Genomic DNA, 19,028 nt, shown 5'->3' on the forward strand with positions numbered 1-19,028 from the left:
GCTTCATGTACGTGTTCGTATAACAAATTCAAACATTGAAAATCATATCATATACTATTAGGTTCTATTAAAAACACATACAAAACTACGCTAGTTATTTGAATATGCTAACCTACATAGATATATTTAATAAGCTTACCAAAATATAACACTTGGAAAGAACCGCCCATTCAAAAAGCCAGCTTTCTTGAAATCACTGTTTTTGAGTAGCTTCAAATTTCACATTGTAAATCAGTGGCGGCCGGCAGCAACTATGATGGGTAGTGCCAACGTGATCAAGTAAATAGAAAGAAAAACAACCTCCCCAATGCCCCCCCCCCCCACTCCCTCCTTGAGGTTGCGTCAATGGCCAAGATGTTTATCCTCGTTTGGTAACGTGGAAAACAACATGTGTTTTAAGTAATAACGTACTAATCCGATTCATCTTCACTCACTAACCTATCTTTATACACTACAGGACACTTCCCTAAAAATATAACAATTACAAGAGGAAAGGAAAAACAAATCCTATCTCCTTAGAATCACCTTCTCTTCCTCCATGCACACATATTCTAACTGGATATCGAAAATATATTTGTTATGAAGAGAAATTGTCGAGATGCCAAAGGAAGCTCGCATCATCATAGGATTTTTTACTTTTATATTTTAAAAAATGTCTCTCTTTGTGCATCTATCTATTATCAAGAATGTTCATTTAACTTTGGAAAAATATTAGGTTCGTTTCTCCAAAAGTAGGCAGAAATTACTTCCCCAACGGGTCTTACAAACCAGTCGTATTTAGCGACTTTTTTCTGAAGGTGGCAACTGTGTCATGTCAACACTGCGAAAGTTCCCTCGCCAAGCCAGGCGAAGACGGGCACGGTTTCTTATGAGCTAACCCCACCCCCTGCCACTTTGTTCTCGGCTCATGGTGGAAATGTTCATTGCTGAGACTTCTTCAACCCTCTGAACATGTGTCAACTTGGTTAGGTCCATGGGCTAGGCCAGCTCTTCCGAGGCACGGACTGTTGCCTCGCGAGGGCACGGATGAAACAGCTGGCGATGCAGTGAGGAGGTTGGGGCGGTCGTCATGTCAGCTTGACCGATTTCAAGATTCAAATCTCCTTGTCTGTAAACTATCAATGTATTCATTTAACTTTACTTGGCGACGTATGCGTATCTTCTGAAGGCAGTGCCATGACACAGCGGCTTAACCCCTTGAGCCGCCGCTGTTGTAAATTGTATTTTATATTTAGAAATGAGTGTCTATTTTACAGAAGGGAGATAAACGAAAACCATGGAACAAGAAAAATACTGCCAACTCCTGTATTTTCATTGATTTGAGACACTTTTGTGAAAGAAGCCGCGGAAAAAACTCAGGTAGGCAGTTTTTTTCCAACCACTTCCAACTCTACTTATACCACACCTTAGTTTGATACCTAACCTGCCTCCCAGTAAATGGACTCTTCCTTTCAACGCTAGATGCATGTGCAGTCAGTCACGAGTGGAATAGAGTATAATTGGAGTTAGTTGGTCTAAAGTTGTGTAGTCGTAATCCCACTAATGTGAAAGTTATGGTGACTCTCTGCGACTGGTTATGGTACGACTGGGATGGTGTTATCTGAAAGCATACCATAACTCAAGGACAGACTGTCAATGTGCAGTATTACTGTTCATTTTTGGAACATAACCTGCGTTGTGAAAGAAAGGCGACACTTTCTGCTGAATCATCCCATCATTTTGCAGGACAATGCTCGGGCGCATGTAGTGCAACCTGTGGCTGATATGTCAGCTCGATGGGGATGGCAGGTGCTCTACCTACCATCCCCCATACTCCCCAGACTTAAGTCCCTGTAACTTTGAGTTGATCCTTAAGATGAAGGATATTCACTTCCGATTTGTTCCAGAGATTGTTAAGGCAATAGATCGCTCCTTTCAAGCCATCAACAGAACCGGCACTGCTACAGAAATACTACAACTACCCCATCACTGGCAACGGTTGTACACAATGCTGGCGACTACATCGAAGGGCTGTAAAAGTTTCACATTGATATCGCTTTTGTATCATTTGTAAATAAATAAATAGTTTCCACGATTAAATCTCCAACCCACGTATAATTAAAGTAACACAGGTGGCCACGGTGGCTCAGTCGGTAACGCGTCTGACTACGATGCTAAAGGTCCCGGGTTCGATCCCCGGCCGGTTCAAATCCGGGAACTTTTCTAACGATGAAAGCAGCCCCAGTGCCCACCCAGCATCGAATAACATGGGCACGACCGGATCAAGAAAGTGTGGGGCGTAGTGCTATGCAGAGGGGAGAACTTTACCTTTTTTTTTTTTTTTTTTTTTTTTTTTTTACTATTTCAGTAAATATATTGCAGTAAAAATGATTCAGTTGCGTGGAGGAATAGTGCCAAGAGTGCTTCACTTGAGGCTTTTGTACACAAAATGTTTCGGGTTTTTGTCCCTGTGTGGGCAGGGTCTCTTTATCAATTTCATCCTCATCTTAACGTTTAGCCAAAACGGCAGAAAAGTAACAAGTAAACTAAAAGTACAAATGTGAAGAAGAAGAAGAGAGCTGGATGTACAGTGTATATTTAAACAAAGAAAATACTCGCTTGTCAATATGGAAGTTCGATATTTCTTTTGATTAAAACAGAATATTTGCAGGCAACAGGATGGTAAAACATGCTTTTATCTGGTAAGATTTTCCCTATTGCCTTTGTCATATCTTATTAATTCATTTTATTATCAACTAGTTGTAAATTAAGCTAAAATGTCTACTACGGGTTGTTTCAAGAAAGGTAGGTGAACATGGTGCAAGTGCTGAGTTTCAGTCACCTTCTAGGTAACACCCTGTATGAACAGGATTTCCACACACTGAGAACCTGGAAATCTCGGTAATGAAAACATTACAAATGTCAGGCTAAATATTTTAATTGATCAAAATGCTCAATGAATAATATCTGAGGGACTAGAGTTATTGCTGAAAATAATTACAACTAACTTCAATAACTTGTTTTACACAAGCTGCTTTGAAGATGTAGGTTTTGGATTGTGTTTATTTTGCATTGTAGATTAATTGTGTGTTCTCTTGTAAACTTCTATTTGTCAAAAATGTTGGATACATGACTTGTTTGAAATTTTATTTTGTGCACTTCACAGTTGAGTTTAAAATGATCTTCAGCTCCCAGAAAACCTGCAACCCTTGTCACTAATTATGTTCACAGTAATGTCATTTTATTCTTGAATTAGTTTTCTTATTGATATTGGACAGTAATAGGAAGGGTCCATTGTAAAATAAATTTAAAAAAGTAATTGTGCACTATAAAAATGAATCACATGTGCCCATTTGTGCTTAAAATAGCTGAGTATTGTGGACATTAATGGCAGTATTTTTATTTGTATTTAAATGTACTTAAATTGAGTTGCATTAACTAATGAAGATTTAGGGATTATTCATTAGTGTGTGCCAGAAATGATTGAGGGTGTAATACCATTAAATGATGGTTGATTGATTGATTATTTTAATTAATTTTCAGTGATGTTTTTCAACATGATTTTTATATATATATATAATAATAACAATAACCTTGTCCAATAACAATGTCCTTGTTAGCTGCTGCAAACAACAGAGTTCCAACTTTCGGATATGTTCCTGACATGGTTGAATTTGTAGGGCCATGCTTGTCCGAGATAAAAAGACAATGTACTTTTTATGGAATTTCATTCAAATATAATATATTGGTAGTTATTTAAGTAGGTAGGGTGAAATGATGATGGGAGAGGATAATAACTGAAAATACCTTCAAAAGCTGTGTTCTGATTTAATGAATCCATAAAACTGTTGTATGCTTAGAAGGGCCTAGTGATTGGGATCATTGCACTTGTACTGCAGCTTTTTTACTACTTCATACATACAGGGTGGCGCACATTGAATCTACCAATATAAGTTGGCAACCCTGTCAAAATGCAGGTGCAGATGTACAGAAGTTTCCCATGCTTAGGCAGATGCAAGTCTGGCAATCGGTCTGCCATGGAACATTGACCCATTCAGACAAAAATTGTGGCAGTGGAGGCATTCATCGGAAACACAGTAGACACTGCACTGAGAAGCACCAGGATGCCAGATAATATGCCTCCTCCAACCTAGAGGCTTCTGTTTCTGCATGCTGCCATTTGCTTTCTATTGTCTGATCCATCGTATCATGTTGTGATGCTCTGGCATGGGTTGATGGCGACCCTCATTGGATCATTGTAGGTAGCAGTGTATGTCGCGTCTGCGTCAGATGAACTTCTCCACTGCCACAATTTGTGTCTGAATCTGCGAACCTTCCATGGCAGACCGGTTGCCAGACTTGCATCTGCCTAAGCATGGGAAACTTCTGCACATACGCACCTGTGTTCAGACAGGGTTGTCGAATGATATTGGTAGATACAATATGCACCACCCTGTAGTAATTTTTTATGAAAATGATAAAAGTGTGTGGAGGAATTATGATTTCTAAAGTTCACATTTGCCCATTTGTGCTTGAAATAAATTAGTATTATGGCCATTAATGCCATTAGCAATGAATTTCTGCGTGAATTTTATTCACTTTACAAGTTAGTTATGCTGAGTCATTTGGGTATTCTTTCACAGCTAATTCTACAGGGTAGGGTTCTTGTTAGAAAGAAAGCGAGACAGTTAATAGATTATATTGTTTCTTCCTTGTTTACAAAGGAGAGTATATAATTTAGAACACATGATAATATATTTATATAAAGGTAATCGAACTTTCACATAATTACTTTCATTTCATCTATTTCAAAGTTCTTATTACTTCATCAAATTCACTTTAACAATTTTTTTCTTGATAGGTATCCCTCTTCCACAATCGATAATTTATAACTTTATTCCCTTCATCAACCGTTGAGGAATTCCTTATGTATCAGGATCTGAACTTTTTTCTGGTTCAGGATCTGGACTTCCTTCTTTCACTTGACTTTGAAGGGTTAGTCTATATGGAGATCTATTCGTGACCTTTCTGAACTTTTACAAGCAAGTCCAAAACTATTGATGTTACTTCTAGATACAGCTAATCTTCAGCCTCTAGGTTTTGACATCTAACTTTCCCCCAAGCCCCATGGAGTCGGCGCATATGCTGCTCAGGAAGGAAGAGCTCCTCAACAGCCGAAGCCTTCTCTCCCCGAGCAGAGAACGTCACGTGATCAAAAGCAAAGGACAGCCCAATACACGATAGTACCAGATCCTTACATTTTTATATTTCCCTTAACGAGCATGTTACAAACTGTAGGTCCAGTCCTGATTATCCTATCTGTACAAAATGCTTAAGAGTGGCCCCCCAAGATATGTATTCGATAAGATCTGCTCTCGTAGAACTTTGGTCGAACATAATATCCGCAAGAAACACAATCTAAAAATCCCCAAACATAAAACCGCCACCTATAACAAGTCCTTCATTGTTACAGGGATAAGGGAATGGAACAAACTGCCTGTACCATTGACTAACATTATTTGCCATCGAAGTTTTAAGGAAATCTAAAGAACTTACTATTGTCCCAACAACTACATTAACCTTCATATGAAAACAATTACACCTGCACTTACACATCACACAATGCATACCTAACCCCCCCGCACATACACAATGAACTACTGAATACTTATTACTTATCTTTTATACTTATCAATTGAATATATCATTTTATTATTGTATAATCTTTATATTATCTTTATTGTATTATCATGATCAATGTGTATTTATTCATTTATTGTATCTTTGACAAGGGTTGGTTGTAAGAACGGCCCACGAGGCCGAAACACGCCTGCTTAAATAAAGACCATTCTATTCTATAAAGTGTACTTACAAGCAAATATTCAAAATTCAAACACACACACACACATGCAGTTCTCCTCGAAGAGCCAAAAATCTGCGAGCGAATACAACTCTGTATGTGACCTTTGATCTATCCCGTAACTGTGAGTTGTGATCAATTTAATGATTGAGTTGCTGTTTTAAGTCCACTTTATGCACAGTAAGGCTAATCGGGACTGGAGCAACAGTTTAAAGTGGAATCCGAACCACTTGTGCCTCCACTGGGAATCGAACCCGGGACCCCTTGATTACAAGGCAATGACGATCAATTTAATGACTTTTCCTTCTTATTAAGATACCTGTCTAAAGTCAAACATACACACGATTTCATTCCGCGCAATAACCTGGGTCATGCAGGCATAATGTGACGGGAACCAGGGTTTTCCCCGTCCTTATATTCAACCTATCTTATTAGCCATGATGATTTCCCGTAAATGATGTTTGTGGTATATGAGTGTCCTGCTCCTAATCTGTTTATCAACACTATTAAATTTCGGGTTCAATTCTCGTGATTGAACCATGGTAATGCGATATATACGAGGCCCGACAATAAACCAACTAGATTGATTTTCCCCCTTCAGTATATACAGTAAATCGTCGTTAATCCAGACCCCGATAAGCCGGAATTCGCTTAATCCGGACAGGCAAAAGGCAAAGTAAAAAAAAAGCAGAATGCAAGGTTTTAAATGTGGCTAGAAGTCAACAAGACAGGCAGTCAACCACTGATGAAATTCTGTTTGCCGCAGACTTTGTACTGTACTGTATAGTGTATTTAGGTCTATGCCTTTTAGATACACCATAATAAATGTGTTTTGTTGCTATAAACAGAGTTTTGAAGCACTTTCTACTGTTCTTTTAGGTTATTTCAGTTAATCCGGACTTTCGTTATACCGGTCAACTTATTCCCCTTATTAGTCCGGATTAACGAAGTTTTGCTGTATGTCTCTTTGCCAGCTACCACAGATCAGTGTTGCCAGATGAATGGAAATTTCTCAGGATGTAGGGAAATTCAGTCAGAATTTTAAGTGATTTTCGTCCTTCAGTACAAAGTAAGTATATAATATAGTTGAGAAAGTAGCGCAGTCTTCCCTCCCGAAACTGAAAAAAGAGGGTCGTGGGCGTTCCCAACCCTGACGTCACTCACGGGACAGAACTGACGCTGTCACAGACCTTTACGCTTGTTATAGGATCTGCATTTGTGTGAAAGTGCCTTGTGTTTTCTTTTTCTGTAGCTCTTGTGTGATAGTGGAGATTTTTTTCAACAACAATAACATTTCAGGAAAATACCGTAATTGTGCTGTTGCTTTGTGCCCGAACAACGCAAGAAATACAGTAGGACAAGCACATATCTAAGTAAAAGTTTTCGGTTTAAACTAGATAAAATGAGGATTTGGATTCTTGTTGTGTGAAATAAGATAATGTGACTGAGAGAAATAATTATCAAGGCAAGACGGAGAATGTTCTGTAACCCTGTTATTGATAATAGCATGCATCCAAAGTGGGGTATAGGGGGCTTGACCCCCTCCCCTCTCTCCAGGAAATTTTTCAGTTTACATTAGATAAAATTAGGCTTTCGGCTTCGTCAATAATATGACTGAGAATGTTCTATAACCCTGTTATTGTTACTAGCGCGTATCCAAGATGGGGATCAGGTGGCTCGAGTCCCCTCAGGTAATATTTCAGATTACGCTACGTAAAATTAGGTTTTTATCTTCTTGAATAATGTGACGATAATTTAAGGAGAGAAATTCTTATGAAAGCAAGATGGAGAATTACCCTGTTGTTGATAATATTGCACGTAAACTTTACTTGAGCTTTCAGTGTTGTCGCAGTGAACTTGAGCACTATGTAGAGACTTGTCAGTATTTGGAAGCTGCACAACAAAGGTAGCTCCACACGTAGGGCGATTCGTTGTAATTTCTAATCTCTGGAAGACGCGAGAGGGAATGTTCTTGAATAAGAGGAGTCGAACTACTGACAATATCTATGAATCGTTTATCTGCAGAACATTCTAGAATATAATGAGGATAAATATGCGTTAATGGAAATGGAGGTTGTAGTTGTGCTGTCTAGTATGTTTGTGTAGTAGTTGTGCTGTCTAGTATATTTGTGTTTGTCTTGTGTAGTAGTTGTGGTGTGTAGTTTGTTTATGTTTATATTGTGTAGTAGTTGTGGTGTGTTTGTGTTTATATTGTGTTATAGTTGTGATGTGTTTGTGTGTTTCTTGTGTAGTAGTTGTGCTGTCTAATGTGTTTGTGTTTATCTTGTGTAGTAATTGTGCTGTCTAATGTGTTTGTGTTTGTCTTGTGTAGTAGTTCCTCCATTCATATTGGGGGTTAGGCGTAGAGCTGACAACTCTGCACTGTAAAAAAAAAAAAATGTCAAGAAACAGCAATATAAGGCCATGGATGTTCCCAAGGTAAAATATTCCGGAGGTAAAATAGTCCCCCGTTCGGATCTCCGGGTGGGGACTACTTTGGGAGGTCCCTGGACTAAGGATAAGATCTACGTTAGGAATAAGGATATTAAATTAGGAACCTGGAATGTTCTGAGCTTTTACCGGCCTGGGGCATTTCAGTGTACAGTTAATGAGATAGTTAAGTATAAATTAGATGTAGTAGCTGTCCAGGAAGTTAGGTGGCCAGGAGAAGGGAATTGTAAAACTAAAAATTATACTTTTTTCTATGGTGGTACTGAAAATCATAATTTTGGAACAGGCTTTTTCATAAATAATAGAATTACCTCGGCTCTTAAAACAGTAGAATTTATTAATGATAGGATATCATATGCAGTTTTACAGGGTAGGTGGTGTAAAATTATTTTAATAAACATACATGCACCAACGGAAGATAAAGATGATAATACTAAAGGTGATTTTTATACAGAGTTAGAACAGGTCTTTGATAAATTTTCTCAGTATGATATGAAAATTCTGTTAGGTGACTGTAATGCACAGATTGGCAAAGAAGAGACATTTAAACCCACGATTGGTAAAGAAAGTCTTCATGAATTAAGTAATGATAATGGTATAAGATTGATTACTTTTGCAACCTCAAAGAATTTAATTGTGAAAAGTACCACTTTTAAACATAAAGATATCCATAAATATACCTGGTCTTCTCCAGATGGTAAAACTCATAATCAGATAGATCATATTCTCATTGATAAGAGAAGGCATACTAGTATAATTGACGTTCGTACACATAGAGGTGCTGACTGTGCCAGTGACCATTATTTAGTAATTGCTAAATTAAGAGAAAGACTCTCAGTGATAAATCATAAGCAACAAAATCTAAAAGTTCTAAAATTTGATACAGGAAAGTTTACTGATGAAAGAATTAAGAAAGATTACCAAATTAAACTGTCAAATAGATTTGATGTTTTGCAGGATTTAAATGATGATGAAAATATAAATGAAACAGAGGTAAATAAGAATTGGGAGCACATACGTAATGCAATAGAATCAGCAGCTAAAGAATGTATAGGATACCATAAACCAGAAAAAGTAAGCCATGGTTTGATAATGAATGTCATCATCTAATAGAAATAAGAAATCAGGCTAGACTTAGGTGGTTAAATAACTCTGATGATATAAATCTAAACAATTATAATAGAATAAAGCGAGAAGTTAACCACACGTTTAGAAGTAAAAAAAAGAGTTACTTGAAAAGCAAAATTAACGAAATTGAAACAAACAGCAAAAATAAAAATATCAGAGATTTATATAAAGGTGTAAATGAGTTTAGAAAGGGGTGGCAACCTAAAATAAACTTGATAAAAGATAAAGATGGTGATTTTCTAGCTGACCCAAGCGATATTCTAAATAGATGGAAGAACTACTTTAATGACCTTTTAAATGTTCATGTAGGAGATAAATCAGAAGTAAATGAAGTCCACACAGCAGAACCTTTAGTTCCAGAACCTAACTTGACTGAAGTTAAAGATGCTATTAAAAGGCTAAAGAATAACAAAGCACCTGGCATTGATTTAATACCAGCTGAGTTAATTAAATATGGTGGAAATTCATTAATATGTCAAATTCATAAATTAATTTGTTTAATATGGAATAAAGAAGAAATCCCTCAACAGTGGAAAGAATCCATAATTGTTCCTGTGTTTAAAAAAGGTGATAAAATGAACTGCAATAATTACCGTGGAATTTCTCTACTCTCAACAACATATAAAATATTATCTAACATTCTTTTAACAAGACTAACCCCATATCAGGCCCGTAGCTAGGCAGGGGCCAGGGGGGGCTGAGCCCCCCTGGCATTGTCGTCAGCCCCCCCTGGCGTTGTCGTCAGCCCCCTGGTATTAGGTAAAACTATTGCATAATTTGTTTGCCGTGACAAGTGAAAATGTAGAGTGTGGATATTATTAGCTCATAACTTGATAGAAGGATAAATTCACAGTACATGAAGAGCAGCTATCACATTTGTTCATCTTGTTTACAAACTGAAGTTTAAGTAACGGGAAGTATTTAGAAGGTTCTCTAAAGTTCTTCCACAGGGGATCTATGCACCTTCGCTCCCCCTCTTTCGGCTTTCCCTTGTAGCAGGTCCTTCCCATCTGCATCAAAGGTCATCGGCTCCCAAGTTTTGCGAAGGGAAGTTTTATTGCCCGGTCGAGGAAAAACATTGACAAAGACACTTTGTTGAGTTCTTCATTCGTGTAAAGAAGGTTTCGCGTTTGCACGGGTGTTATTGTGTTTCGTATCTTCGTAAAACTGATTTGTGTGATAGTGAGTGGTTTTAGCATGGTTTTAGTGACAAATAATATAACCATGTTTCGTCCTTGGTGTGTAGTATTGTGATATTTTAACGATTCCCCAGCACCATGGATAAATTTATAATTCGTAAAAAAACATCTGAATGTTTTACCTCGGCGACCACCGTACCTACTCTTTCCCCATCTATGGCTGCCTCCGATCAAGAAGAGGATTTCTTGCCTACGGAAGTTAAGGACATTTCCAAACCAGGTGAGGAAATTAAACAGCTAAAACTCAAACATTACCCCCGAAATGCTGATGGACGGTGTTTTCAAAATGACTGGTTTAAAAGGTTCAAATGGTTAGAGTATTCACAATTTTTAGATGCAGCATTCTGCTATGCTTGTAGACAATATCGGCCTTTCGGATGCAAAGAAGTGGCCTTTACATCTAAAGGTTTTAAGAACTGGAAGGCAGCTCTCGATAAAACCAAAGCAGGGCTAGTGAAACATGATGCGACACTTACACACATAGAAGCAATGTCAAGGTGGGCAGAAAAGCAAAACCGTTCGTTGATGGGAAAATCTATTTCTACACTAGTCAATCAGAATGTTCTTGAAAAGAATCAATATTATATCAAGAGCATTGCTGAAGTTATTCAGTTCCTTGCAATAAACGAATTGCCTCTTAGGGGAACGCACCACTTAGAAGAACATGAGGAACAAAGCCTGTTTCGAAATCTTTTCGAGTTCACGCTTCGAAAAGATGAGAAACTGGCAGACTGTTTTAAGCAGGTGCGTAAAAACGCATCTTACTTGTCCCCTGAAATTCAAAATGACATTATTGAAATAATGGCTGACATCGTACGTGAAAACATTGTTAGTGACATTAATAGTGCAGATGTTCCTTTGTATACTTTGCTTGAAGATGGTACACGAGATAAAAACAACAGAGAAAACGTAGCCATAGGAATCCACTATGTAAAGAATGGGACAGTCATGGAATCAATTCTGTGCATAGAAACACTTGTCAGCTTTTGATGCAGAGTCTTTTGCAGATCTAACACTAAATATTTTTCAGAAATATGGTTTGGATAGTGCGAAATTGCTCAGCCAGTGTTTTGACGGAGCTTCAGTTATGAGTGGGAAGAAAGGGTGTGTGCAAACTTTAATCCAGCAACGGCTTGGGCGTCTAATTCCTTACATTCATTGTTTTAACCATCGGTTACATCTGGTAATTGTTAAATGCGTGGATGAAATTTCTCCAATTAAACACTTTTTCGAACAGAGTTCCATGTTGCACAATTTTCTAAAAAAGGGAAAAGTTGCCATTTTATACGAGGGGAGAAGTCTTTCGCGACTTTTAGAACAACGTTGGTCAGGACATTTAAAAGTGACGAGAACAATATTTGAAAACTACAGAGATATAATTCATGTTTTGCAGTTGGTGAAAAATGGAAATTTTAACGGGGATGACGTAGCAGCAAGTGTTGGTTTGCTTGTAGTCATTAGCAAACCTCAGTTTCGGTTTTGCTTAGTGTTCATGATAAAGATCCTTGAAATATTAAGCCCAGTTGATAAAATGCTTCAAGCACGTAATGTTTATTTGGATGCTGGTAGAAAGATGATTGAAGCTGCCACAGAAACATTAAGGAGCATGCGTCAGGAAGATGTGTACGAAGGCATTCTGCAAGAAAGTAATGTACTGCTAGAAGAGGATGGAATTCAGGACGAGATTGTTGAGCACCCCACGAGAAAGAGAAAACGAAATACACAGTTGCAAGACTTCGTTATCACTGACGTCCTAGGAGAGGAAAAGCTCACATCTCTCACACAAATATTCTATGAATGTTTAGAACTTGTGCTAACAGAAATAAATAGACGTTTTACCAATAACGACGACTTATTTAAGGCTATATCATCGGCTGAGTCCCTTCAATTTAGCAACATTGAATATTTATCATCCTTTGGAATCACCATTACGTCAAAAGAGGAACTAACTGTTGCCAATGCATATCTAAAAAAACTGGATTCCCCTGATACTTTTGAAGAACTGTACAAAACTAGAATGGCCTATGAAGACACTTATGCTCTACTTGCTGGCATAAGAACTTTTGCATGCAGTACAGCGTTGTGTGAATCCACTTTCTCTGTGTTAACCCGCATCAATAGCCCTCAGAGACTGTCAATGTGCAGCAAGCGCCTGGCAAATCTTGTTTTTCTGGCATTTGAGAAGAAACGAGCATCGAACATAGTCGAGACTGCTTCACAGGTTCAACAACATGAAGAATCGCCGACTCCAACTTTTTTAAGGCAGAGGTATGTACTGTAGTCACTATTATTGAATATTGTGCATTTTTCATATGCTAACTAACTAACTAACTAACTAACTAACTCTATAGCCTTCTTAAACCCGAAGGTTTGGTTTGGTTTGATTTGGTGTTTTAAGTCCACTTTATGCGCAGTAAGGCTAATCGGGACTGGACCTACAGTTTAAAGTGGAATCCGAACCAGTTGTGCCTCCACCGGGTATCGAACCCGGGACCCCTTGATTACAAGGCAATGACGCTACCACTGTGCCATGGGGGAGGCCCTTTAAACCCGAAGGTTCATGGCTGTAGTAACACAGGCCTTCCATCTTTCCCTATCTTGAGCAAGATCTATATACTCTTTTCCATCCCTACTGATTTCCCTTAGGTCCATCTCAACGTTGTCCCTCCATCTTCGTCTTGGCCTTCCTACAGGTCTCTTACCATTAGGTTTCCCAACAAGAATCCTGTAAACTCCTCTTTCCTCTCCCATTCGTGCCACATGGCCTGCCCACCTAAGTCTTCTTGATTTAATTATTCTAATAATATCTGGACATGAATACAAATTATGTAACCTTCTCCACTCACCTGTCTCCTCATCCCATTTAGGTCCAAAGATTTTCCTAAGGATCTTATTTTCAAATACTCTCAATTTATGTTCCTCTTTCAATGTAAGGGACCAAGTTTCACATCCATATAATACTACAGGCAAAATTACTGTTTTGTATATTTTAACTTTTAGTTTCTTAGATATTAAACGAGAAGACAAAAGTTTATGAAGAGAGAAGTAACATGCATTTTTCATATGGGATACAAATGTTTGTGTAATCAAAAGTGTATGAAGTGTTTAGTAAGGAATGAGGTCAGTAGCATTCAATTAACACTTCGAGAGATGACCGTGTTTTAGAAGATATTGAAAAAGAGGGTATTATTTGTATTATATTTCTATTTCTTTAATGTTTTATATTAACTTAATGACCCCCTTAACACACACAAAATAGCTTACCTTTATTTAATGTGAAACGTTTTTTTAAAAAGTCACCTGATAAACCGTGAGCCCCCCCTGATAAACCGTGAGCCCCCCCTAGAGATCAATTCTAGCTACGGGCCTGCCCCATATGCTAATGAAATTATAGGTGATTATCAATGTGAATTTAAACGTAACAGATCAACTACAGATCAAATTTTTCACATCAGACAGACACTTGAAAAAAAGTGGGAATATAATCAAAATGTCGATCAGCTATTCATTGATTTCAAAAAAGCATATGATTCGGTCAAAAGAGATAAATTATATAATATATTAGTAGAGTTTGGAATACCTAAGAACCTTGTTAGTATGATAAAAATATGCACCAGTGAAACAGAAAGTAAAATTCGTGTGGGTATTAATATGTCTGACAAATTTACAATTCATGATGGGTTAAAAGAAGGAGATGCATTATCTCCATTGCTCTTTAATTTTGCCTTAGAATATGCTGTTTGGAAGGTAAAAGAAACTAAAGAAGGACTAAAATTAAATGGTGTGACTCAATTGTTAGCATATGCAGATGATGTAGACTTACTGGGGGATGATGTGAATACAATTAAGAATAATGCTAAAATATTTTTCAAAACTGCTAAAGAGATAGGTTTGGAAGTTAACAAAGATAAGACTAAATATATGCTTACAGGCCGAAACCAAGTGTTAGGTAATAATCAAAATCTAATTATTGATAACAACTTGTTTGAACCAATTTCCAAATTCAAATACTTAGGAGTAATATTAACCAATGAAAATTATATTAAAGAGGAAATAAAAAGTAGGCTTAATTCAGGAAATGCATGTTACTTCTCTCTTCATCAACTTTTGTCATCTCGTTTAATATCTAAGAAACTAAAAGTTAAAATATACAAAACAGTAATTTTGCCTGTAGTATTATATGGATGTGAAACTTGGTCCCTTACATTGAAAGAGGAACATAAATTGAGAGTATTTGAAAATAAGATCCTTAGGAAAATCTTTGGACCTAAATGGGATGAGGAGACAGGTGAGTGGAGAAGGTTACATAATTTGTATTCATGTCCAGATATTATTAGAATAATTAAATCAAGAAGACTTAGGTGGGCAGGCCATGTGGCACGAATGGGAGAGGAAAGAGGAGTTTACAGGATTCTTGTTGGGAAACCTAATGGTAAGAGACCTGTAGGAAGGCCAAGACGAAGATGGAGGGACAACGTTGAGATGGACCTAAGGGAAATCGGTAGGGATGGAAAAGAGTATATAGAACTTGCTCAAGATAGGGAAAGATGGAAGGCCTGTGTTGCTGCAGCCATGAACCTTCGGGTTTAAGAAGGCTAGGGAGTTAGTTAGTTTAGTTAGTTGGTTCATGACTGGAACGTGCTGCCACTTGTGTGTCAAAATTTCCACAAAGGGGATCGTAAATAAGTTTAGAAATCTGTTCACAAACGCAAATTTATATGAGTTTTTCCACTTCTTTATATTTCACATATATTTGCATATGAGCACTTTGCTAATTTTGCCATTATATATATATATTTATTAATTTGTCGTCTTTATATCTTTTCTTTTTTTTCTTACATTGTATTTTATTATTGTTCATCTTTCTAATTTACTTTTGCCTAGTGTTGCCATCTCTGTTTCAACTTAGCAACAATTTACAAGTATTAGGCCTATTGGGTACATAACAGTTTGTAATTAGGACAATTTTTGTTGGTGCTGTTGTGCTTCAATTCTTGTACTAAATTTGTGTGTATGTTGTATATATACCATATTAGGGATATTATTATATGGTATATATACCATATTAGGGACATTAATCAGTACTCTATCAGTTTATTGGTAAAATTACCAATTATTTTACTGATCCCATACAACTATAAATATCTTATAATTTAGTGCAAAATTCTGTCATTTTGTTATAATTTTTATGGATAATCTCCATGCCCTACTTTTTAAGAAAGTAACTGTCTAAATATGCAACTTCTTTTGCATTGCATTCACTTGGAAACACACATTTAGTAAGGAGGTCAATGAATCATTGAGGTTCTTCAAGGACCATTTTCAATTTTATGTCGTATTAGTAGAATATCAGTTATTGGTAAATTTTATATTGGTACTTATTGGTATTGGCCAAAATTTAATATCGACCCATATTTATGTCGTCTTTGCCTTGTAATCAAGGGGTCCATACCCGGTGGAGGCACCAGTGGTTCGGATCCCACTTTAAACTGTAGGTCCAGTCCCGATTAGCCTTACTGTGCATAAAGTGGACTTAAAACAACAAACCAACCAACATATATTTATGCATGTTTTTTCATTTACAGGTATCCGTGTTGTTAGCAATGCTGGTGGCATCAATGTGGACTCATGTGTTCAAGCTCTTTCTGAGGCTTCCAAGAAAGCAGGTGTTAATCTTCGAATAGCTGCAGTCTCCGGAGATGACCTCATGCCAATAAGAGAGAGCTTGTTTCAGTCTAACATCCGTGAGATGGCCTCGGGACTGTCACTGCCACAGACAATCAATAGCATGAATGCTTATCTTGGGTGAGAAAACTTTAAACTGTCTTTAATCCAAAGTTCCACCTACGGAGAAGATAGGGTTACTGAACATATAAATTTATTGCTTCAGTTTCATAGTGTTGTAGATTCTTGACTATTCCTGCAAATTAAAAGTTACTGAATTTTTGCTGTTCAGCATGTGAAACGTAAATAATGCATGTTCCATATTTGCACATCTATAATGTGTACTTTTTGTCCAAAATTTTGGCTCAAAAATATATGGTGTTTGCTATTCGCGATTAAAATTATCCGATATGTCATCTGGTGAGATTTTCAGGTACCACTCCATGTAGAATACTTCGCTGTGTTGAAGCTGTTCAAAGCATCGGGAACAAGCGAAAAAGTAATGTCTACTGTTCAGTTTTTTGCTCTAAATCGTTTTGTGGGTCAGGACAAGTGAAAAGCTTACATGTGTTTTCCATCCCTTGGAATCAACAAAATGAAATTTGTAAATAAATCAGGGAAAACAGAACTGATTGGCAAGATTGGCATAACTGAAATGCAGCAAGGAAATTACGAAGAATGCTTGAGTCTGTATACTTTATTTTCCGAAAGGTGATTTTATTACCATGATAGTAAGTTTTAAATTGTTTTTTATGAATATAACATTTTTTCTCGAAAACAACGTGTTACGTATGTAATTTGGAACAGGTGCAAGTCGATTAAGTGCAATGATGAAAATAGTTTGAGAATTAATTAATATCTGTAATTGTAAAGGAGGTAAGTCAGATAAAGGAAATTGACATGCTAATGTTGCTGTGTCATTCAGTAAGTTAATTTTCAGTGAAGACTGAAGATAGGCTCAATGAAATTGTTCTTGTTATTATTATTATTATTAATATTATCCTGTATTGTTATTAAACCAGCCTGCTTTTGGGGAAAGAATTGTAATTGCATGTTTCAGGGACAGGGAGCAGGTTTTCAAATCCGTCAACCAGATTTTGCATCTCGTCCCTTATATATATATATATATATATATATATTAATTATTATTATTATTATGTAGCTTAGTTTTTTGCGTTTATTGAATATATGAATATCCTCAGTGGAGAAGACTCATAAGAGATAACAGGAAGCCCAGACACCTCTATTATGGAATATTTTATTACTTACAGTTGCATTAAACAGCACTTAATACATGAAAACTGAAATTTTAGGTCTTAGAATAATTACCGCAAGTTTTCATCCCTGCCTGGTACTCGATCTTCGCATGCAGTGAGGCATGATGGTATTGAGACATTCTTTTATTGATTAGTAACATAACTGAAAACATGCTACTTTTAAACTTTTACATGCAAAATCCATCTTTCTGATCGATGTATTGCAAAGAATGTTGCTCGTGGTCGTGTTCTGATTTACCAATTCATCATTTTATAAATCTTAGTATAATGTTAACAAAAACGTCGCATAGTAAGGAAGAATTACATGAATGAAAAAGTTAAAAGGAAATAATTGAATGATAGATTTAGTTTATTTTTTCACTTTTCTACCATATTTGGCTGATCGCGAAGGCAGTCGATGAGATTGAGCAATATGGTATATTTTATTTTGTAAGCACTATATTTTTCATATTTCAACATATAAAACATTTCTGCTTCTACAATAGTGTACAAAAACAATTCTTTCACCTTTTACTGAATCCCAGACTGCTATTCAGAGATTAAGTAATTTTAGAGTATTTCTAGGCTAAAGTTTTCCAATGAAGACTTTCAAATATAGTGCATGGTTGGAGAGGGCCGAGGTGTTAAATATGGGGCAAGTCGCCACGCTACACCAACAGCTTTAACATTAGATATTTTGATCTGTAATTATCATAGCAGATAGGTACCTGGTATTGCATTTGAATGAAATCAGTCTGAACTTTACATGTCTTTTCAGATCAATGGCCCCTCTTAGATTTTCAGATTTTAGAAAAGAACCTAAGATTGAAGGTGACAGGGGTGATCCTCCCCTCCCCGACTCTTAGATTTTCAGATTTGATTGGTTTGGTTTGAGTTGCTGTTTTAAGTCCACTTTATGCACAGTAACGCTAATCGGGACTGGACCTACAGTTTAAAGTGGGATCCGAACCACTTGTGCCTCCACCGGGTATCGAACCCGGGACCCCTTGATTACAAGGCAATGACGCTACCACTGCGCCATAGGCGAGGCCCATTTTCAGATTTGAGAGAAGAACCTAAGATTGAAGGTGACAGGGGTGATCCTCCCCACCCCGAGAAGTCTAAAGGATGATGCCTCGACCTTGCCACCTAAATATAACCTCCCAACGTAAAAATAAATCACCCACGAACATAACAATGAACGGTGTTACCTCTCTCCGAGATCTAAAACTAAGCCATCAGCCCTGAACATGACGTTTAAAACAAACAGTATACTTTTCAGAAATCTAAATGGCCAAGAAATAAAAGTTCCTTCCTTCCCACGAGAGGATGTGGTTCATACAAAGTTTGCAGCGTTAAAGCCTGAAGGGGCAGAGAACTGATGGTGTATCGGGACGATACTTGTCTGTCTCTAGTCTAGTCTTTTTCTGTCTTTTCACAGAGAAAATATAAAGTAGTAAAGAAAATGTAAGGAGAGATGTAAAATATTAC

General features: G+C 37.1%; 1 protein-coding gene across 1 annotated transcript; it reads left to right on the forward strand.

Moving 5' to 3' along the window:
* Positions 1–3,586: 3,586 nt before the first annotated feature.
* Positions 3,587–18,403, forward strand: LOC145991718 (uncharacterized). The gene is made up of 3 exons (XM_083127775.1): positions 3,587–3,689; positions 16,203–16,422; positions 18,316–18,403. Exons 1-3 carry the CDS (start codon positions 3,587–3,589, stop codon positions 18,401–18,403), a joined length of 411 nt encoding a protein of 136 aa, XP_082983901.1.
* The last annotated feature ends 625 nt before the right edge of the window (positions 18,404–19,028 follow it).

This window comes from Lepisma saccharinum, chromosome 8 (genome assembly GCF_977018435.1).
Source record: "Lepisma saccharinum chromosome 8, izLepSacc3.1, whole genome shotgun sequence".
NCBI classification, from domain to species: domain Eukaryota; kingdom Metazoa; phylum Arthropoda; class Insecta; order Zygentoma; family Lepismatidae; genus Lepisma; species Lepisma saccharinum.

Bases quoted from the DNA above. Each gene is read 5' to 3' on its own strand.
- LOC145991718 (XM_083127775.1), top strand. From the start codon at position 3,587: ATGTCCTTGTTAGCTGCTGCAAACAACAGAGTTCCAACTTTCGGATAT. The intron at 3,690-16,202 runs GTACTTTTTATG...TTTCATTTACAG, and splicing joins GTCCGAGATAAAAAGACAAT to GTATCCGTGTTGTTAGCAAT. The intron at 16,423-18,315 runs GTGAGAAAACTT...ATGTCTTTTCAG, and splicing joins AGCATGAATGCTTATCTTGG to ATCAATGGCCCCTCTTAGAT.